Source organism: Acartia tonsa, chromosome 15 (genome assembly GCF_053477335.1).
Source record: "Acartia tonsa isolate MP-2025a chromosome 15, ASM5347733v1, whole genome shotgun sequence".
Classification (NCBI taxonomy): domain Eukaryota; kingdom Metazoa; phylum Arthropoda; class Copepoda; order Calanoida; family Acartiidae; genus Acartia; species Acartia tonsa.
This window is the reverse complement of record NC_137274.1, coordinates 10,845,896-10,869,965: the sequence shown is the minus strand read 5'-3', so window position 1 is coordinate 10,869,965 and position 24,070 is coordinate 10,845,896. Positions and strand designations below refer to the sequence as shown.

Here is a 24,070-nt window from a genome sequence, read left to right as displayed (position 1 = left end):
CTTGTCCTTAGGGGAGAGTGAGTGAGATCAGAAAAATATTTTAAACCAACCACAAGACATTCATAAAGCTTTCCTGAAAAGTACAACTAATTTGGACAAGCAGTTTTAGATCTAAAAATTTAGCTTAAGATCTTAAGCTTCAAACAAATAGTAGCAACGCCCCTAGAGGCATATAGACTATAGAGACACTTAAGGGGGAGTGGGATAATGCAAACCTCAACCATTTTCATTTTTTGAATTAAAAAGAAAAAGAAGAAAAAAAATTAGGGGTGATTTATTTTGGGTGGATGGTGGTACCCTCTCTGAAAAAAGTTATAAACCTCCCCTGGACCATAATGGTTCAGCAGTTAGTAAGCACTTTTGGTACACACAAACAGACAGACACACATTCAAAGACTTGGAGATATCCTGTTACTTTTAAATAAATATATTTTTTTGTGAATATACTTTTAATTATAGAAAAACAACTCTATAATGCAAAGAACTGTATTTTTAAAATATAAAAATACATACATAGAACAATTAAAAATTCCTAAATTACATTATATTTCCATCAAAAAGTTATGAAAAAGAAAAAAATTCTTTTTCTCAAGAGCTTTTTAGAAACTTTGGCCTTAAAAGTCTCCGTTGATACATAATTTAAATTATTTTTTTTTCTCTATCTGGTGTAAAATTGTACAGAGAACAAGAACATATGCTGCTTTTGATGATACATTAAGAAATAAAGGCTGCATAACCTAAAAGATACTTTTTCCTAGGTCTTAATGTATAATTGAATAAAAGGTAAATCAACCAAATAAAAAAATGAGTAAATTAATTGGTTAGATATTTCTCATTAAACAAATCATATAAACCAATTGCAATTAGAAAATTAAAAAGATTAGGAAGTAAAAACTGGATGGATAAAATCTGTCAGATAGCTAAAAAAACAGAAATATTTAGCTTCATAAATAAAAACAATATTTCTAATTCAAAAAGCTTTTATTGTACTTTTCATCTATATAATCAATTATTCAAGATTTAAATATTTTCAGCTTGTTCAGCATATGTATATACAAATATAATTAGGTGTTCTAACTATACCTATTAATTATGTGTTCTAACCCTCAGATAATATTTTTGTTCAGCATTTTTTAATTCAGCTCTCTTCAACTCTTACCTCCTAAACAATTTTAATGTTTTCAAAATCTAACTTGCATATGAGATATTATATGATCTTAATGTATAAAACAATCATGCCCAAGTTTTACCCCTCTCAAGATCAAAATAACTCATGGGCAAGTTTGTACCACTTAAAGGACGCCAAATTTTAAGCCTTCTGCTTCAATAACAAAAAAGTTCTATGCATTTCAAAATAGCATTTTATGTACAATGAAAATTTGTCAGAAACTTAGATTGCCGGTAACTGATTACATTTTTACAATAAAAACACCACATTTCATAGTCAAAATCTATGAAAAAAATTCAATTTAAATTACATTTGTGAACAAAAATCATAGCGGAAACAAAGGGGGAAACTAATGCAAACTCAGCTGTGATTGGTTGCTTAGCTGATTCAGCCTTCTGATTGGCTACAGTACTCTCAGTACAACGCAAGTTAAACTTAATATTTTTAAAATGATTTTGACTATAATAATGGGTATTTTTATTGTAAAAATATAATTAGTTACGGTCAACCTAAAATTATGACAAAAATAAGCTTATAATTTTGTTTCTAGGCCACGTAGTTTAATTTCAAAATTTTTAACATTAGCATTGAAATTCTTTCAAAATTTTCAGTGTACATAAAATGTCATTTTAAAGTGCCTAGAACTTTTTGTTATAGAAGCTGAAGGCTTCAAATTTGGAGTATTGGGTCTACTTGTGGCAGTCTTTCAGCAGTTAAAGCGTGGTATTTCTTGCAGGCTTCCTTTAATCCAAATTTAACAAAAGTAACCACAATTTTTAGGCTAGTTAATAAAAGATTTTGCTTAGGTATTTGTTATTAAACCCTTCACAAATATAGTTACTACATTTTGGTGCCGTATCTCAAAGAACCATCCTGAGCCCTGATAATCCTTCCCCAATTTAAAAAAAAATAACTTGAAAATAATGGGGTTAGTTTTATGTTTCTTTATTACTTTATGTCAGGTTAGGTTAGGTTATATTGAGTTATGCTGTAAAAATTATCATTACAGTATGGGGCCAACAGAATATTTTTAAGGCAAATCAAATTAGTTCTTTATTTTCTGAAATTTTAATAATTAGATAGACAGACACATAATACTATATAAGAATAATCAAAATATATTTATAGATTAATCAAGCTTACCATGTTCCGTAAGTATTTCTGCTACTTTAGCTTTTCCTCTTTTCCTTTCATCACTGGCAAATTGAGATTGCTTTAGAGCCTCATCTAGAGCTGTTCTTCCTTGAAATTTGATAAATTATTAGATATGTATATTAAGATATATAAGTTTTCCGGAATTTTAATGTTAGGGGGAGATTTAAAATCTGCATCAAATTTTAAGGATTTTTTATAAAATTCGTTTTTTGTATAATTCTTTATCTAAAAGCGGAAATGCATTTTAAGTTAATTAATTTTGACCAATAGGATAGCTGGATTTTCAACTACCTGCGCTCTAATTGGTTGAATGATGTACGCCATCCAATCAGAGCGCAGATTTTTTAAATCCACCAATCACAGATGCCAAAATTAATTAACTAAAATTGCATTTCCGCTTTTAGATAAAGAATTATAGAAAAAACGAATTTTATAAAAAATCCTTAAAATTTGATGCAGATTTCAAATCTCCCCCTAACTTTAAAATTCCGGAAAACTTATATATCTTAATGTATATATACAAAAAAATATATGATTAGGGAAGGTTTTTAACTATTTTATGGGAAGGTACCTCAACCCGCCCACCTCAAATGCCCTAAGAGGCTTCTAGGGGGATGTAGTTGCTAGTAAATTTATATAGAATGTTAGATAGTTAGCTTTATTGATAGATAGATAGATAGGTGATAGATAGATAGATAGATTGATAGATAGATAGATAGATAGATAGATAGATAAATAGATAGATAGATAGATAGATAGATAGATAGATAGATAGATAGATAGATAGATAGATAGATAGATAGATAGATAGATAGATAGATAGATAGATAGATAGATAGATAGATAGATAGATAGATAGATAGATAGATAGATAGATAGATAGATAGATAGATAGATAGATAGATAGATAAATAGATAGATAGATAGATAGATAGATAGATAGATAGATAGATAGATAGATAGATAGATAAATAGATAGATAGATAGATAGATAGATAGATAGATAGATAGATAGATAGATAGATAGATAGATAGATAGATAGATATATAGATAGACAGAAAGATAGAGATAGCTATAATGCATGAAACATAGATAGATAGATAGATAGATAGATAGATAGATAGATAGATAGATGGATAGATAGATAGATAGATAGATAGATAGATAGATAGATAGATAGATAGATAGATAGATAGATAGATAGATAGATAGATAGATAGATAGATAGATATATATATAGATAGATAGATAGATAGATAGATAGAATAGATAGATAGAAAGATAGATAGATATATAGATAAATAGATAGATAGAATAGATAGATAGATAGATAGATAGATAGATAGATAAATAGATAGATAGATAGATAGATAGATAGATAGATAGATAGATAGATAGATAGATAGATAGATAGATAGATAGATAGATAGATAGATAGATAGATAGATAGATAGATAGATAGATAGATAGATAGATAGATAGATAGATAGATAGATAGATAGATAGATAGATAGATAGATAGATAGATAGATAGATAGATAGATAGATAGATAGATAGATAGATAAATAGATAGATAGATAGATAGATAGATAGATAGATAGATAGATAGATAGATAGATAGATAAATAGATAGATAGATAGATAGATAGATAGATAGATAGATAGATAGATAGATAGATAGATAGATAGATAGATAGATATATAGATAGACAGAAAGATAGAGATAGCTATAATGCATGAAACATAGATAGATAGATAGATAGATAGATAGATAGATAGATAGATAGATGGATAGATAGATAGATAGATAGATAGATAGATAGATAGATAGATAGATAGATAGATAGATAGATAGATAGATAGATAGATAGATAGATAGATAGATATATATATAGATAGATAGATAGATAGATAGATAGAATAGATAGATAGAAAGATAGATAGATATATAGATAAATAGATAGATAGAATAGATAGATAGATAGATAGATAGATAGATAGATAAATAGATAGATAGATAGATAGATAGATAGATAGATAGTTGGATAGATAGTTAGATAGATAGATAGATATATAGATAGATAAATTGTAACTGAAGATTGCTTAAGCCATGAAACATGATGTTTTACAAATAAACTTTTGTTCATTCTATGTGGACTATATAGATAGATAGATAGATAGATAGATAGATAGATAGAAAGATAGATAGATAAAGTTAGATAGATAAATATATTTGATTAAAAATATTATAATAACATGATTTAACTACTAACCATTATTTGTTTTATCATTGACTGCAGCTCCTTGTTCCAATAGGAGCATCACAACTTCAGTAAGTCCTTCACTTGCTGCAAACATAAGACTGGTATCTCCTTCATATAAATAGATATATTACATTTATTATATAGTATGTAGTATTATACTCTACTGCTTTTATAAGACTGGTCTCTCCTTGATATAAAAATATTGGATTTATTATATATTGCATATAATATATATATAGTTAGATAGATATATACATATAAATAGGTAGATAGTCAGATATAATATAAATATGATGGAAATAAAGTTTAATAATATTATTATTATAAAACTAACCATAATTGTTCTTGGCATTGATATCAGCTCCATGTTCTAATAAGAGCTTCACAACTTCAAACTTTCCATTCCATGCTGCCTTCATAAGACTGGTCATTCCTAGATATAAATAGATATATTAGATTTATTATATATTATGTAGTTTAGATTAGAATTACAGATACACAGAGAAATATATATATTTAGAAAAGTTTTGTAATATATGTGTACAGTAAAATAGATATAATATTATGATAACATTATTTAACTACTAACCATCATTATCCTTATAATTGATATCAGCTCCATGTTCTAATAAGAATTTCACAACCTCAGTATATCCCTTCCTTGCTGCCCACATAAGACTGGTCCATCCTAGATATAAATATTTTAGATTTACTATATATTGTGTTGTTTAGAGTATAGATATAGATACACAGAGAGTTATATGATATAATATTGTGGATCAAGTCAAGCAGAGTGTGCCAACACTCTGTTTTGGCACACTTTGCTTGACTTTGGAAATATTGGAATAATCTTCTTTACTCAGGGGAATATTGGCACACTCTTCTTTACTTAGGGGAATATTGGCATACTCTGCTTTACTTGTCAAAATATACTTTATCAAAAATCCTCGGATCCGCCTATCAATGCCTCTAGGGGCACTTGAGAGAAGTAGAGAGCTGAACATCTAATTAACAATTAAGTTAAAAAAAAAAACTTTTAACAAAATCTGTTTTAATGGTTTTAGGCTATTTTTCAAGACTTTTCTACCACTCGCAACAGAGAACCCCTAGATGCTAGGAACACAGTTGCTAGTTTATAAATTTTGCGTACATTAAGTACTAAATTTGTGGGTTGACAAAATATTGGCACACTCTGTTTTACTTGTTGTGTTTGGCACACTCTGCTTTACGTGATCCAATATTGTAATATAAGTTTAGTAAGATATACAGATACAGATAGGATTGATTGACAGATATATGTGATAGAAATATAGTAACATATTAACAGTATCGTACTAACTACTAACCCCATACATTCTTTAAATTTACAGCAGCTCCTGTTTCTACTAAGAGCTTCACAACTTCAGTGTGTCCATTCTCTGCTGCCCTCAAAAGACTGGTCTCTCCTAGATATAAATATATTAGATTTATTATATTATTGATATATAGAATTAAATAAAGATATCTTTACATATATGTGGGTAAATAGATAGATTATATATGTGATGGAATTATAGTATTATGATAATACTATGTAACTAACCCCTATCATTCTTTGCATTGATATCAGCTCCATGTTCTAATAAAAGCATCACAGCATCTGTATGTCCCTCCAATGCTGCATACATGAGACTGGTATCTCCTAGATATAAAATATTTTGTGCAGCTTAGATTAGAGTTTTAAATATATATAATAAATATATTTAAAAGTATAATATTGTAATATAGGTAGGAGTTAGAAATAGAAAGATGTAAGTGATGGAAATATAGTATTATTTACTAAGTATATTTGTGATTACTTTTATTTAATGAAATCTTCCAATTTTTAACATTTACAAAACAGCCTGCATTATTGCATCAAGATCCATGACAGATCTATATAGGAAATAAACGTCTATAAATGAGCTCGAATCTTCCAAGAGTATAGTGTATAAAACTAAAGTGCTCCAGTAATCCCTATTAAATTCTCATTGACCAGAAGGTTAAGACCCATTATTCTACTTTTAGCATCATAAATTCAGTTTTTTAATTCATGTTGCTATTTAAATAACATTGAAGTATTTGATTTCTATTCATAAAACAGAAAACTTAATTTTATATTATAGTAAATCTAAGAAAACTTAGTTTTATAATGAAATGATTCATGCGACACTCCCGTAATGTGGTCAGATATTGAACTAAATATTTCAACCCTTTGAGGACGATAAATTGAAATGAAGAATATTAGGATTTCAATCTTTAAAATATGATAAAAAAATGGAGCAAAACGTTAAATCGTGTTTTGTTACATTGGGTGTAAATATAAAACTAATAATTACTGATTAAATATATATTAAACAGATATTCTAACGTAAAATGTTAAAGTCAAATCATTATGTGTAACGTATATATGAAGAGAGAGAGAAAAAGAGAAGGAGCGAGAGAGATAGAAAGAGAAAGGGGGAGACCAAGAGAGAACGGGAGAATGAGAGAGAGAGAGAGGTTGGGTGGGGGGGGGGTGAGAGAAAGAAAGAGAGAGAGAGACGGGGGGGGAGTACATAATTAATCATAGGCATTCTAATTTTATTACAAGCTGAATTTGAAGAGATGATAAAATGAACATTTAATTGAAGAATAAGAGAATAAAATTTGTAAGGCAAGGAGCGATAGTATTTAAAAAGAGTAATTATCTCTGATAATTAATAACATTAACAAGGATGACAAAATCCGTAAAATAGAAACATTAATCAATTCTACTAAAGAACATTAAGAAATATAAAGTAACTGCACTTAAAAGAGAAATATTTAGATTTCGGCAAAAATTTAAGTAATTATGTCATTTAATAGCTTAAATAAAAGTTATTTTATTTGGACATACTAACGTAATAATGATAGGGCTATCGGAACTATCTGTTAGGGATGTACGGATGGACAAATTAACCCCCACTGTAGAAAAGTTTGGCTTTTAACAAGAAATAGATCATTAACATTATACAACCCTTTTACCCCATTTCCTTCAATTTTACTAAATGAAAGAACTAACCAATAGATATGGTCCATACTGGCAAGCTATATAGGGAATATTAACACAATTTTCAGCCATTGAATAGCAAATGAGAAAATTACTTTTTCCTCTAATCCTAGCCAACAGACGAACGGACGGACATTTTGAATTATAAATAAGCAATAAGCAATTATAATAACAAATGTCTATTATAATCTTGATTAAAAATTTAAGCCATCTAATTTTTATAGCAGCTGAGAAAACAAATGTTTTAGAGTGAATTATAGAGTAAGAAGGATAATTTCAATTCCAAAATTTCTTTTCCTCAGGGAAGGAGGTAACATATGACTGTAAATTACACTGTTAACCAAAGTTTAGTAACCACTTTGACTAAAAAACCTAATAAGTGTTTCGTCAGTTCTAAACAAGAGGTGTTCAAACTTTCAAATCAACCGAAGGCTTACCCCTGTTTATCATCATGGGGGATGTAAAATAAATATAAAACATTATTTCCTAAGATCCCTGAGTTTAAAAATCATCAACAAAGATGATAATATCCATAAGTAGCAAAAATCCTAATAGTAAAAGTAAAACTCAAAAGCAAAAAGAAGAAAACGCAGCATAACCGACAGACAGACGAACGATGATCAGTGCAGTGGTCATACAAAACTTCACACAAAATATTAGTATTCTATAGACAGAATAACGGACTAAGTAAGGAATACAAATTTTAAACTTTTCGCTACTAACATTTAACAGGTAAATAAGGATGACAACATCCATAACTATAGAAGCTCTTGAATTTAAAAAAAACAAAAGGCAAAGCAAATAAAAGCAAAAAGGGTGCACAACAGACAGACATATAAAGAAATGATGCATAGTGAATCTTTACACAAAAAATATCTTCGATAAAAGCTGGGAAAATTATTTAAGAGCATTACCGATAGACCGACAGACAATATTATTCTTAGAGTAGAGGTGCATTGGTCAGCAAACATAAAATAAGTCTTCTGTCTTAACCCTGAAAGATCGGGCCCTCTACAAATTCTTAACTGATCGGATTTTATACCTTAATAATTGCATTAGCCTTCTACCTTTCCAGTACGGATATTTAATATTCTCAAGAGCATTACAGACCAGCGAACAACGTGAGCTGTAGGCTAGTACTATATGTAACTAACCTATATTATCCTTTGCATTGATATCAGCTCCATGTTCTACTAAGAGCTGCACAACATCATAGTGTCCTCTCCATGCTGCCCAGATAAGACTGGTCATTCCTAAATATAGATATATTAGATTTAACATATATTGATTAGTTTATAATTGAACTACGCTTCAGAGGCCTCTAGAGGAGAGTCAAATTTGATAACCAAATGTTTTATTTTAGATTTTGAAAGAAAAAGTAAAAAAAATTATTTTGTGGGGGGGGTCCCGCCCTCATTTAAATTTTAGTTAAAAAAATTTTGAAATAAAATTTTTTGGGGAGGGTGGATTTCTCTTGGGAGGGTGGTAGTACCCTTCCCCAAAATAGGTATAAACCTTCATGTGATCTATGAGAAGCTACCCTGTTAAGGAGAACCATATCGGTTCAGCAGTTAGCGAGATCATTTTGGTACAGACAAACAAAGAGACATCCTGTTACTTTATTATAAGAATAATAGATACACAAAGAGAAACATTTTAAAACCCTAATAGTAATGTATTGTGATATAACGAAATATGGATAGTTAGATAATAAGATAGATATATATTAGAAAAATAAAGAAAGACTTTTTAAACGGATATTGTACATATTATCCAAATGTAATATATCAAAATAATATTACAACTTACCATCATAAACCTTATCATTGATGTCAGCTCCATGTTCTAATAAGAGCTTCACAACATCATAGTGTCCTGCCCATGCTGCCCAGATAAGACTGGTCATTCCTAGATATAAATATATTAGATTTATTTTATTAAAAAAATAAAGAAAGGCATAGCACAATAATAACAAAAGAAATACACATTGATAGTTATATAATATATATATGGTGCATTATTTGCCAAATGTACCACTTTTCTGCACTACCTCTCCGATTTTGTTAATACTCTATATTTTGGTCCGTTGGGTGATTCAAGGATGCTGGATGGCCAAAAAAAAGTTTCAGAGTCCCTGGATGTCTAGATATCTAGCTATCTATGAAGGTAGGTAACAAAAATTTAAAAACACCCATTTTTTCACAATTTTAAAAATTATTTTTTTCATCAATCTTACATCCAACCTATACATTTTATACACCAAAATGATCGTTTATTCATGTAAAAAGCGCACATAATGCTATTTTGGCCAAACCTCTAATTTTACAGGGTATCCAACAAAAAGTGTATTTTGGATATCTAGCGTAATACCCAAAATACCTGTGCGAAAAAAATCATTTTTTTTGGCTTAAATCCTGTGTTTTATCTGTGGGCATATGTGGTATATAAAGGTTTGGGGGACCCGGGACTATAAGGTTGTCAAATTTCATTTTGGAACACCCTGTAAATGTGATTTTTGTGTCTGTAGAGCTAAAACTTGGTCCAAATTGGCTAATTTTTTCAAATTACTCCAATATGTGTCTTAGTATGTTTGGCCATAGTGTTTTCTGACCAGATCAATATTTTCCTATTTTTTGGACACCCTGTATTTTCAAAAAAAGAGAAAAAAATTTTTTCTTTTTTTAAAATTTTTTTTCTATTTTTAAGTTACTTAAAACTGTCATATAGATACAGATTTTGACTAATAACAATAATATTTGCCTATTTTACAAATTTTTACACTTTTGGGACACCCTGTGCATGTTTTTGAAAAATGATGGTTTTTGCCCATTTTTGGGAGGAAGGAGTCGTTTTAAGGCCATAGACTATTTCTTCATTTTTGTAGAACTTTTCAAGATACATCATTTGTTATTTATGCAAAAAGCGCAAAAACCGAACCGTTTTGCCGTTAATCACTGTCAAAGGCGGAATTTTTTACGTTTTTTGCCGTTCCCGAGGATTTAATGCGCATTTTAGGTAAAAAGACGTTGATTTTTCAAGATAACACTGAAATACTTTTATTTAGGCATTTTATTTTACTAAATTACATGTGAAGTAAAAATTTTTGTATATCCAACCGATTTTTGTCAAAAGGAATTTCAAATGCACATGGTTTATGTTTCTGTTATTACTTATGTTATAGCAATTATTTATACTATATACACTTCATTTTCTTGTTTTAACAATTGAAATCCATCTCGACGAAAAACGGTTAGCTGCACAAAAAATTTGACTTAATGTGAATTTTAGAAAATTAAATTTTCTAAATAAAAGTATTTCAGAGTAATCTTGAAAAATCAACGTCTTCCTACCTAAAATGCGCATTAAATCCTCGGGAACGGCAAAAAACGTAAAAAATTCCGCCTTTGGCAGTGATTAACGGCAAAACAGTTCGGTTTTTGCGCTTTTTGCATAAATAACAAATAATGTATCCTAAAAAGTTCTGCAAAAATGAAGAAATAGTCTATGGCCTTAAAACGACTCCTTCCTCCCAAAAATGGGCAAAAAACATCATTTTTCAAAAACATGCACAGGGTGTCCCAAAAGTGTAAAAATTTGTAAAATAGGCAAATATTATTGTTATTAGTCAAAATCTGTATCTATATGACAGTTTTAAGTAACTTAAAAATAGAAGAAAAAAAATTTAAAAAAAACAAAAAATTTTTTTAACTTTTTTTGAAAATACAGGGTGTCCAAAAAATAGGAAAATATTGATCTGGTCAGAAAACACTATGGCCAAACATACTAAGACACATATTGGAGTAATTTGAAAAAAATAGCCAAAAAATAAACAAACTTACCATCTTTTTTAACATCATTAAAATTTGTTCCATTGTTAATGAAATACGCTACAATCTTCAGTAGTCCTGCCTTTGATGCATCAATAATATTGCCTTTACAAAATATTTTCTATTGTTGCTTTATTACAAAGAAGTAACACAATAAAACACCCCTGGGTATTTTTACAATAAAATAATCTGAGAAGGTTTTATGTTTAGGGGATTCAATTTGTTATTATAAAAAGTACATAATTCTTTAAAGAATATAAAAGATATGATTAAATTATGGAATTACCTGCATTCTTTATAACATTCTCATAATCCTCATATTTCTTCTGATAATGCAACAAATTAGATTATTTAGCATGCATGATTACTCTATAGTGGTTAAACTTTATTGAAAATAGCTTAGAAGATACTACTGATGGGAAAGTTTTACTCTTAAAGATAATTTGATTTATGACGAGAAAAATTTGAGAACAAGATTTTTAAATTTAATATGACATGACTTTTTAGGTTTATAATAATAAACAGAAATAATAATCTTACTTTCATCTCCTCAGTCAAAGGGCAGTTATATGCTCTGTAATCAAGTAAATTATTAAAGATAATAAATTATTATTAAAAAAATAATTTAAGATTACCTTGATATTTTTACAACATCAATGGTAGATAACCTGTCCTAAAATAAGTAATTTCAAAATTAAGATCTAGGACTACAAGTAGCAAGGAAATAACAAACTTATGATTATTATTCTTTTTAAATTATTCAAAAGTTGACTTTAAAACAGAAGTCATGGGACCACATTTATTAAAACTGTTTTTTCCTATAACAGCAAGAAGATTGTGCTTATATAATTGACATCTATTTAAGTGTAAATTTAGTGTGACTCTCAGATTTGTAAATATTTTTGATTTGTGCTGATTACACATGATTGCTTAGGATGTATTTGTTAAGAGTTAAATTATTTACTTACTGGGAATTCTTTAAGCAATCCACTGTCATTGAAGTGTGTTCTAAAGGGCTCTTTTACTTTAATACACACATTGTCATCAAGGCACCCTTTTGTCTCAGTATAATGGGTTACTGAGAAGTAATCATACGGGGTCTAAAAAGATTTTATAATTTTATTTTACTTATAGAATATTGCTCATAAAAGATCTGTAAGTATAACACTTATTATAACCAATATGATAATGCCTAAATAATTTTAACAAATATATGAAAACTATGAACAGTTTTTGTGCATCATACACAAAAGAAATATGTTCCTAATAGAAATGGGTACCTCTAAAAGTAAGAATTATGAATTCATCTAGTTTCAAGTTAGACCTTAAAAACTTAAAACAATAAAAATTATAATATAAAGTCTGATAAAAAACTACCTTGCCTATCTCTCCTTGAGTTTCATTTTTTACTGACATTGTTTCATTATTTATAACAAATTCATGTATTATTTCAATGAACTGATCACGGTCAGGTCTAAAAATAAATATTACTTGCAATTTTGAAATAAAATCAACATTATGTTGATACGAAGATCCAAAGGAATTATAGTTATTTCTAAATTTGTCCTGAAAAGAAGAAATTTGGAAAAATACTTTATCAAAATGTATCATTTATTACAAAAATATGAAAAATAGGAATATAAAGAAAATTAAGGATTCAAGGATTTTATAACTATCAAGGATGAATTCAGTCATAAGTATGAAAAAGGCAATTATGAGGTGGTCCAATTAGTTAACATTTTCTGCAACAACCCCACCTCTCCACTCATAAAGCTTATTTTTCTTTGCTTTCAATAACCTGTTATGTTCATTTACAAGACCAAATAGATATGCAATCTCATGAAGAACTGTTGTTCCTAATAATATATTTTGTCATTATTTGATATACTACTATTAATCTATTACAAGTTTTTAACAACTTTGTATGTTTACAAATATACCGAGTAAATAAAAGTTAAAATTGTTCTAAAGATTATAATTTTTATAATAAATATTCAAATTTCATAAATTACATATTTTTTTCAATGTTTATTTTTTTGAATAATTTTTATTAATACTTGTCACAAACCCTTATTACCAATAATAAGATCAAAATTTTGTTAGAAAATTTAGGTTTTGATAGATTAAAAGTTGTTATAGCATTTTGTAATTAAAATTAGTTTGAACAAATATCAGTACATTGAATAATAAGATATGATGTCTTAAAGAATTTTTTAAAGAAAAAGGGACTTGTTATTCAGGAACAAGCCAATAATATCTAAAATAATATTTCGTGGGCAGATGGAGAGGTTGTCTATTCTACTATGTGTTGCCCCCAAATGACAGCTAAAAATATGTATAGATTTTGTGATTTTCTTCCAAATTGATTTAATTGTTTGTATTGACTGCTTGTTATTAAACATTGAATTAAATTACCATTATTTTCAAAGCATTGTGCATCACCAAGATTTAATTTTGCTAAACCTCCTGTTGCTATGGATCCTAAAAAGTGCAAAAATAAATTAATAAATTTGTTCTGAAGCCCCTTTAAAAATCTGGGATTTTAAAATTGACTATATCTATACACCTATATTTGATAAAATTTTGTCATATTTTGTTACAGTCAAAAGATTTGCTCTGTATCTATTATCTATTACAAAATAGTTAATTTTTCCAATAGCTACATTAGAGATACCTATAGTTGCCTTGCATGACCAATGCTGCCAGTTTGTAACTTCTAATTTTTGTTCTATATTCACTTCTGTATTTAGATCTAGGTCAATGAACTTGATGCATCCTAGTAATATGTTTGAGGGATTAGTGTTGATAGTAATATTTGTAATTTGATAACTTTATTTTTTACAATTTGGCAATATGACAAATATGAATTAATTGCTATTTAAACTTATAGAGACATCAAATTGAACAATCACAGAAAAATGTCAATTAACTATTCTTTAAAAATATTAAAAATCAGTTTTAAAACCTTCTGGAAGTTGTGACTCCACTATTTCCATTTGCCTTCTAACTATTTCTTTATCTTCAGCAGTAAAACTGAAATACAAAAAATGTAATATAATATTAAAAGGTTTAGAGTCAAAAGTAAATCATGGATTTAAAATCATCTTATGTGCATTCATACTCTAACAAGAATCTATATTACATTGGACTGTAAATCATACTAGTTTCCAAGTTCCATAACCAAGTTTTCATATTTGTTGGCTCAAAACCTTTCAGTAAAATTATCAAATTTTATTGTTTTAAGTATCCAATTCTTTTCACTAATGAACTTAATCTACAGAAGGAGTAATTTTGTTTACCATAATATAACAATGTATCATTCTGTGACATATCCCTTAAGATCCATGCAATGTTACCCATTTGTTTATTTACAACATATAACATATTGAATCTTTAAACAGTTGTATTTTTTTATTCTTATACAAAAAGGAAAATATTGCGGGATATGTTTATTTTAAAAGGATCCATGATGGCATTAGTGATCAAAAAAAGCTTCTTAACACTGCAGCCATAAAATATATGCCACCTGCATCATACCTGGATCTGGAGGATGACTTGAACAATTATATTGTTTTATTATGATATTTTTTTCAGTCATTTTAAAATCCTTGACTTAGATTACCCTGTAATTTTTACTTGTACATGTGCCCACTAGGATGCTGTTATTCATAAATTTATTTGTAATCACAATATTTGCAATTTAAATCAGTTAACTTATTTTACCCATTAAAACAGAAAATTAGGTAGAAAATTGGGTGAGTAGTAAAATTAAAACAGAATAAAAAATAGGAAGACCTATTGTTACCAATATCTATTTGTAATTCATTTTTAATTCAATTTAAATGTATATAGAGGAAAATCATATAATTTTTAAATTAATACAGAAAATATTAATTTGCTTTACATTTGATTTTATTTTGTTACCTATATCTATTTGGATGATTTTTAAATCTATATCCGATGATTCCACCTGTCCATTTATAACTGACATTTCTAAAAAATAATTCATAAAATGTATTTGATCATAATAGTCTTTTTAGATAAAGTTAACATTGCTGTACCTAATCATACTTTCTCCGTTGTCATAATCTTCTATATCCATGTCTATAATAGTTTTAATTTCAAAGAAAAAATATTTTGATAATTAATTTTAAAAATACATATTTTAGAGAAAAAAATTAATCTAAATAAGATTTAAAATACCTTTGTTTTCAACATCAGAAGATTCAGTCAAAAAACTAAAAACTTCATTATCTAAATTATAATTGTTATGAATAAGAGAATAAAATACAATAATTTAATGCCATTAGACTTTTGAGATTCAAGTTTAATTTTAGCTTTTTAATACAATAAATAAATTATAATAAAGTTTTAATAGTGATAATAAATTATTGTAATAATTATCAATGAACAACTTCTATTATTAAAAATATTTTGCATTAAACATTAACATTTATTAAGACATGGTCAATCAAAAATCATATATTTATTAAATTCCACATGACCTGCAGGAGATTGTACTAACTAGGGTTGGGCCAAATACCAGATATCCAGCTGATTTATAATGCCGGATATCTGGCATCCAGCTGGATATCTAGCCAACTCCCAATATCCGGCAAATTACCAAATATCTGGCATTATAATTCAGCTGGATATCTGATATCTGGATAGTTTCAATATCCAGTATCCGGCCAGATATTGAAAATGGCCAGATATCTGGCCCAACTCTAGTACTAACTACCTGCACAAAGTGCCCCTGGTCCCTGCAAGATATGGCCGGATATTGAAAATGGCCATATATCTGGACCAACCCTAGTAATAACTACCTGCACCAAGTGCCCCAAGTCCCTGCAAGATACTATATATGAAAATATTATGAAATATACCAGTTACTACTCCATTTCTAAAAACCACAGAGAACTTTTCTCCTGAACTTTTGATTATTTGTCCAGAGCCATGAGGTTTACCATTCAGAATTTGTCCAGCATATACTAGGCCATCATCGAGTGTCAAACCAGGTGAAGTCTAAATTTTATGTCCAGCTTGACTTCAAAACTGATTAATATTTGGTGGATAAGAACGAGTTCTCAGCCACACTGAAAAATCATGTATCATTTTATATCCAGTTTTCTATGAATATAATTATGTACAATCACAATATTAAAACCAGTTTTTTTAGCCTGTGCCATTGGCATCTGGAGACTAACAAAATGGTTTTAATCTTATTGTACATTTTAATATCCACAGAAAGCTGTGTATAATATGATGCAATAAACAACTATTCTGCCATCTTTATAAAGCACACACTTATGATTTGAAAGGTGACTTTACAATAATGTTCTTTTATAATTGATAAAAAGTGGTCAAATTTTGCAATATACATCCACTTCAGACATTATACATATCTTTTACATGCATATACATCAAGGACTATTAGGAGGATAAATTATTGATTGCTAACATAATTTACAATATCTATAGTTAGGTAATATTTAGTAATATTTGAAGAAGAAAAAAATATTGATTAAACCTGCTCTAGGACAGAGATCTGTATAAAATCAAAATTCTCATCTTTCCAGCATCTAAAAAAAGATATTTTTAGATATAGGCTCTTCATCTTACCTTAAATGAAAAGATTGTACAAGATATGTTGGATCAAGTCAAGCTGAGTATGCCAATAGCCTGTTTTGGCACATGAGGGAATATTGGCATACTTGACTAGGGGGAATATTGTCACACTCTGCTTTACTTGGCGTAATATTGGCATACTCTGCTTTACTTGTCAAGAAATGCTTTTGAAATAGTTTATGTATATATACTCCACCCCCGCCCCCCCCCCTCGATGTCTAGGGGCATTTGAGGGAAGAAGAGAGCTGAAAATCTCCTTTACATTTAACCCCTTACAGTCGGGCCCCTTGCCGCACCTTAATCAGTCGGGGGGGGGGGGGGGGGGGGCGTTCAACGCCCCCCCATGTTATCTCAGTTCCTATTAGAGCTAGAGGGCTAAAAAAATTTGTGTAAGTCCCCTGTGTTATGATGAATTTCCGACCTTAAGTAAGTCAAGGTCAATTTTCGCTTCCTTCACCCTTTTATTTAACAACCTTTGTTTTTAGGTCCTTTTTTACTTAAAAATTTCAAACGGCTGTAATTTTTTTTATTTTTAAAGCTAGAATAAAAATTTTTTTGCAGAAAATGTTAATCTTTATGTAAATTTTATATTTCAAATATCAAAATATAAATTTCAGCGGCCGCAGCTGTACTTGGCAGCTGCCAGCCGCCGCAGTCGGCGGGAAAACGGCGGCGGATCTTTATGAAATTTTAATACGTTATGTAGACATGTAAGAAAAGCTTAAGTTTAAAATTTGAAGTCTCTAAGTCAAAAATTGCGGCCACAGGAGCCATTTAAAGATTTCTGGAGACCTGGAGGATCAGGACCTGCAGGATCATACCTGGAACCTGAAATTGACTTGAACACCTGTATTTAATATGAGGATGTACTACTAGAGGATATTTTAGTATTTTGGTAAGGTAAAATGCTTTTTTTAAGTCAAAAAAATATTTTTGCTCTTTACCTGGATGACCCTGCCAGGTTTGCTGGCATCCTGTGCCCGCCAGGATGGAGATATTCAAAAAATTCCAACTCTCGGTTATGTGTCATACCCAAACTTAAAAAGTCACGCAGTTTGGGCTCTTTATCTTTCACACACACAAAATGAGATAGAAAAAACCGGATGGGGGGACGCCCCCCCCCCGACCGTTAAGGGTTAAGTTTTAAAAATAAATACTATTGTAACAAAATCATTGTATTTTTTACCAATAAGAAGCTTCATTGAAAAAAGAACCATAACAGTCCATCGATTAGTGAGATCTTTTATTTTGAAATTTTAATGGTTTTAGGCTAATTTTCGTTTTCTACTACTTGGAATAGAGAGCTCCTAGATGCTAAGGTTGCAACTGCTAGTTTTGTATATTTTACGTACATAAAGTAGTAAATTTGTAGGTTGAAGTATTATAATATAGATCGGAAAATATGTTAAATTCATCTTTTTTTATATTTTTGTCATGCTGCTTTGTTTGATAAACTATTGGCATACTATGCGTTACTTGATGAAATATTGGCATACTATGTTTTACTTGGGGGAATATTGGCATACTCTACTTGACTAGGGGGAATATTGGCACGCTCTGTTTTACTTGTTGCAATTGGCACACTCAGCTTGACTTGATCCGATATGTTTATAAAATGTACTATATTTTATTTTTTCTAAAAAACAAAAATGACCTCAATTCCTGGCCATTGTCTTGAAGAGTGAATATGAACTGTATAATCATAAACTTTTCTGTCCCATCATCCTTCAATTCTGCTGAATATTTCCTAGCAAAATTAATCAAATCAACAAGTTGTTTTAAGGTTTATTGTATCTGTGAGTCTGCCTGCTTGTATCATAGGATCTTGCTTATTTCTGAACTGATATGGCTCTCCTTCACAATGTAGCTTCTCTTATTTGCTGGAAAAGTTTATAATTATCTTTGGGGAGGAATCTACATACTACTTACTCCTAAGAGATATCACCCTTGTAAAAAAATTAAAGCCCACACTGAAGCAAATTTTTTGGGTACAGTCCCTTTCGTGGCAATGCCTCTCAAAGGGCCTCCCGCAGTGCAAGAAATAGGAGGAAACCTACTATAAAAAAGTACAAAGAAACACCCCTTAAGAGACATTGCCATGAAAAGGAATATACCAAAAAAATGTATATAATATGTCTTTTTTAATTGACAGCCTGACATACCAAGAAATCATCATTACAAAAAAAAACTTTCCTATAGACAGACAAACTGACATTTAGAATAATTGATTAGTTTTGCACCTAATTAAAATATTTGTATGATATTACCTATCACCAAGAGTCCAGTAATGATTTGCATCAGTATTATCAACTTTACATTCAAATGTGTTGATTTCACCTAAACATGTAAATTCTCTAAATGAATGAACCACTGTGTTAGATAAGGGAATAAATGATACCTGCTTTTACTGTAACTGTTCCAAAATGATACAGATACTCTTGACAGGAAACTAAATATTTTCATGAGGTCAAAATCTTTTCTATATGAAAAATGTAAACTACACATTGATCTATTTCCCTTTTTGTGTAAAAAAGACCTACAGATAAAGGTTGTTAAAAAATAGGAATAGGGAAACAAAAAATAAGCTCAACCTTTTTATAGTCATAACTTCTATATAAAAAAAACTAGAAAATGCAAATAGGATATTTTCACCCCATCAACCCCTATTAACTCAACAATGGAAATATTATTAACTATCATTTTCCTATTTAGCTTCAGTATAGAAATTGATTGTTGGTACTAAAACCTGTACAGTGTACACATCAGCCAAAAGAACAGTCATAAAGTAACTTTGCTACTCAAATGAAAGAAACCTTGATGCAAGAGTAAGCATATTATGTTAACCCAAAGGTGGTCAAACTGTTTCATTGTGCAATTCTTCTGAAATACAATCACAGGTATAGGAAAGTAACTGGTGAAATATCCAGGGATCTAAAGGGATAAGACAATAAACGATATAATGTACATCCTCAATAATATTACACAAAATTACCCCTTCTGTAGATTAGTGGTTGAAAATTCCCCAATGTTGTTAAAACATCAAATAATACACCGTTATAATATTACTTTATGGACTAGTGTATTAGATAGCCCATTTGTCCTTCCCTCCCTTTGAAATATCATCTTCATTTCATATAAAACTCTAATTTCTACATTTACTTAATTAATCCTAACATGAAAACATTTTACATATTACATATTTTATATAAAAGTATCATGGTGTCTTATCTGTCTATGTGTAACAAACCGCTGAACAGATATGGTTCTCCTTTACAATGCAGCTTTTCATAGGTACTTAGAAGGTTTATAACTATTTTTGGGGAGGGTACCACCACCCTCAAAAGAAAACCAACCCCCCCTCCAAAACAGACTTTATATTTTTGAGACTAAAATTGAAATTATTGAGCTCAACTCACACCTTTCCCCCCCCCCCCTCCTCCCTGCACAACATTGTGTGTAGCCAGGGGGCAAAGGGAGCCCCCAACCCTCCTACATTCTTATCTTGGAAAAAAGATATCAAAGCAAGGTTGTTCATTTATAAAATTCTCGATAGAAAAAAATATAAAATTGCACAAGAAAATTTTGAACTTAATCTTTCATTTATTAAATTCAAAAAGTTCTAATGAGTGGGGGGTCATATAACACCCCCCCCCCTCTTTGAAATAGGGTGAAATAAGGCTGTCAACAAAATCCTAGTTCACACATACTAAAAAAGCTAGTGTGGTAGGGTGAAGCGTTTCAACCCTACAATTGCGAGTTCGATTCAAACGAGCCCCTAGCCTTAAAGATTCTATCAATAAATAACTAACAGTAGTTGCTACTAAGGAGATATATTTTAGACTGAATACATTTACAATAGGATTACTACTATATATACACAATTAGATGATAAAATAGGTTAGGTAGAAGGGGGTGTGGGGAGCTGAGGGCGGAGCCCTGTTTCGGTGAATATTTGTGGGGTAAGCTTCAGCAAGGGGAAGGCAGACATCTCCCGGCAAGACAGGTGACTGGGGCTTGGGGTTGTAGAGGGGCCGCGCCCCTCCTACTATCAGAGATGTCCAATTTGACCGCTGCTTGTGAGGTGTCGGCAAGGCCCCAAAGAGGCCGGGTGAAGTGGTGATAAACTAGGATTAGCGCTGGGTTGTGATTTGATAAGCCGAAGCATAGCAACTCTATGAAAGGCTTGTCCGTATGATGCCGCCCTACTACAACCTCCCCTTCAAGGGCTGCGGGACCACCGGGACATCAGGCCTTGAACCATGGGGGGCGGCAGACTCTCCCTGGGGCACAGCGCGGTGTAGGACATCCCGGGCTACACAGGCCCCTCGGGAAACTCGTTGCTCGGTCTGACTGTGGTTGGAGATCAGCATGGTCAACTCCCGGTTGGCTCCCAGCTGAGGGTTGGCGATGGTCAGGCCTCGGCGCTGGAAGTTAGGCCTTGTCTGGAGAACTATCTCTGTCTCGGCTGGTAGCTGGACACGGAGACCCAAGCTCACTCTAGAGGCTCCTAGAGGAGGGAAAACGATGGTAGTAGGCGTGTAGAACTCCATGGGGGCGCCTGTCTTGTCCAGGTTGCTCGGCCTCTTGGCTCCTACCCGGATGGGGATGGCTGTCATCTGGAGGGGGCACATCGCTTCCGCTTCGTCCTCGGGGGCCGCTACTTCCATCTTGGTGGCAACTTCTCGTCCTGGGGGCTCGCTGCTGGCAGGTAGGGGCTCCATGTCTGCATCTGGGTTCCATACTGCATCAGTGGGTGGTTCTGGGGCCGGCGGCGCCGGCCGTTGCTCGCTGGGCTGGTTCTGCAGGTTCTCTTCCACGGGGTCACGATCCTGGTGGCTGGGCAGTGAGGCTTCGGTTGCCGCGGCAGCCGGCTGGTACACGGGGAGCTGACCTGGTCCACTGGATGGCACCGCCGCGGCTCCGACCGGCAGCTCGGTGGCGTCTTTGCAGCAATAGCAGGCAAGTGTGGCTCCCAGTTGTTGTCGTCTCTGTCTAGGAACATCCGCATGCCTGTGTTGAGCGTCTGGTGGAACCTCTCAACCCGGTTGGACTGCGGGTTGTAGGGCGGCGGATGTGTCAGGCCAATCTCGAGCTGGGAGGCCAGTTCCTTGAATACCTGGCTGGTGAACTCCATCCCATTGTCGGAGTGGATCTTCAGGGGGCATCCGAACGTGGCGAAGTGGCGGTGCAGTAAGGCCTTGGCGACCGTGATCGTGCGCTTGTTGGGGATGGCGTAGAGGCTGACAAACCGGCTGAACCCATCTTGACAGGTGAGGATGTAGCGGTTCCCGGCTGGCGTCTCAGGTAGGGGCCCCACAAGGTCAATGAACAGGACTTGCTGTGGATACCCCTGCCGGGAGGGCACGTGGATCCCGGCTTTCAACTGCTCCTTGGTGATCTTCTGTACACACTCAGGGCAGGTCTGGACCATCAGGCGGACGTCGCGGTGCACGGTGGGCCACCAGAAGTGCATGGCGACGCGAGCTACAGTGGCGTCCATCCCCTGGTGTCCAGCCATGGGGGCTCCATGGGCCAGGAAGTACGCGTCCTGCTGGAGGGCCGAAGCAGCAGGTAACGAGTCCTCTCCCCTGTCAGGGTCTTGGCGGTGATGGTAAGGCAGCCGTGCTCGTTGAGTCCGAGTGCTGCGAACCGGCTGGCGTACTGCTGTTCATCTCGAGACTTGCTCCAGAGCTCAGCCTTGGTTGGGGGCTTCCCATCAGCCACCCACTGGCGGACACGGAGCAGGAGAGGATCTTGGGTCTGGGCTTCCAGGACTCGTTCCGGGTCCAGACGTACTGTTGGGGGTCGGCCAGGTGCGGGCTCCCCTAGCTGGCAGAGGTGGTGGAGATACTCAGCCTGCTCTGCTTATTCTTCGGCGGAAGGGGCAGGCATGTTGTCATCCTCCCGGCGGCTGAGGGCGTCGGCATTTGTGTTCTGGGCGCCGGGACGATGGCAGACGGTGAAGTCCAGGGCCGCCAGTTCCTCCTGCCAGCGGGCTACCATCCCTGTGGATGCGTTGAGTGACTTCATTTGTAGCAAGGCAGAGGAGTCAGTGTTGATCTGGAAGCTGCGGTAGGACAGGATCCCGTGAAATTTTCGGATCCCATACATGATGGCGGCCATCTCTCCCTTCCAGGACGGGTAACGGGTCTCGGGGTCAGTCGTCTTGCGCCCCACGGCGGCAATGAGCCTCTCCTTGCCGTCCTGGCACTGGCTGAGAATGGCGGAGATGGCCCGGCTGCTGTAGTCAGTGGTGAGCTGGAACACGGCTGGTAGGTCGAACCTGGGTGGCGCTCGGATCGGGGCTTGGCGGAACTTGTCCTTGAGCTGTACCAGCTGGGCATCCATTTCAGCCGTCCATGTCAATGCCTTGGCCGTCTTCTGCCGATTCATCTCGTAGGTGAGGTCGGCGTACTCCGGGATGAACAGCCGGTAGTACCCAAAGAACCCCAGGAGCGCCAGCAGGTCCTTGGGGGTGCTGGGGGCTGGCCAGTCTAGGATGCGGTATATGTAGTCCTCCTGCATGGCTATGCCTTCGCAGCTGAGGGTGTGGCCCAGGTAATCGACCTTGGCTCGGAACAGCTTGGTCTTGGAGAGCTTGAGGCGGATTCCTCCCCTACGGTGGGCTTCCAAGACCTCTCGGAGTCTAGCCAAGTGGGCCCAGGTTCCGTTGTGGAAGGACAAGACATCGTCCAGGTAGGACTGGAGGTTGGCCGTGCCCAGGGGGTTGAGGACCCCGGCGATGAACCTGGAGTAGATGGAAGGTGCGGTGGCTAGGCCAAAGGGCATCCTTTTCCACTGGTACAAGCCTCTAGGTGTGGTGAAGGCCGTGCAGGGCCGGCTATCCTCGGACACTCGGATGGTATAGTACGCAGCCACCGCGTCTAAGGCACTGTAGACGCGGTGTCCCCCGGCTCGCTCTACCAGTTGTTGGATCTTGGGCAGGGGGTAGCTGTCTAGCTCTAGGCACTTGTTGA

The 24,070-nt window shown here is 33.5% G+C and overlaps 1 protein-coding gene across 1 annotated transcript; it reads right to left on the bottom strand.

The window, feature by feature from the left end:
- Positions 1–2,297: 2,297 nt before the first annotated feature.
- LOC145306881 (uncharacterized) lies at positions 2,298–22,611 on the bottom strand. The gene is made up of 28 exons (XM_080149224.1): positions 22,459–22,611; positions 21,352–22,024; positions 19,492–19,542; positions 19,361–19,430; positions 18,748–18,840; positions 16,996–17,047; positions 16,352–16,490; positions 15,669–15,719; positions 15,527–15,569; positions 15,390–15,458; positions 14,431–14,498; positions 14,140–14,241; positions 13,881–13,946; positions 13,264–13,321; positions 12,843–12,939; positions 12,434–12,565; positions 12,101–12,138; positions 12,006–12,039; positions 11,752–11,791; positions 11,478–11,570; positions 9,448–9,546; positions 8,793–8,891; positions 6,172–6,270; positions 5,936–6,034; positions 5,179–5,277; positions 4,924–5,022; positions 4,599–4,697; positions 2,298–2,410 (listed from the first exon to the last, which is right to left on the bottom strand). Exons 1-28 carry the CDS (start codon positions 22,609–22,611, stop codon positions 2,298–2,300), a joined length of 2,928 nt encoding a protein of 975 aa, XP_080005350.1.
- Between the last annotated feature and the right edge of the window lie 1,459 nt (positions 22,612–24,070).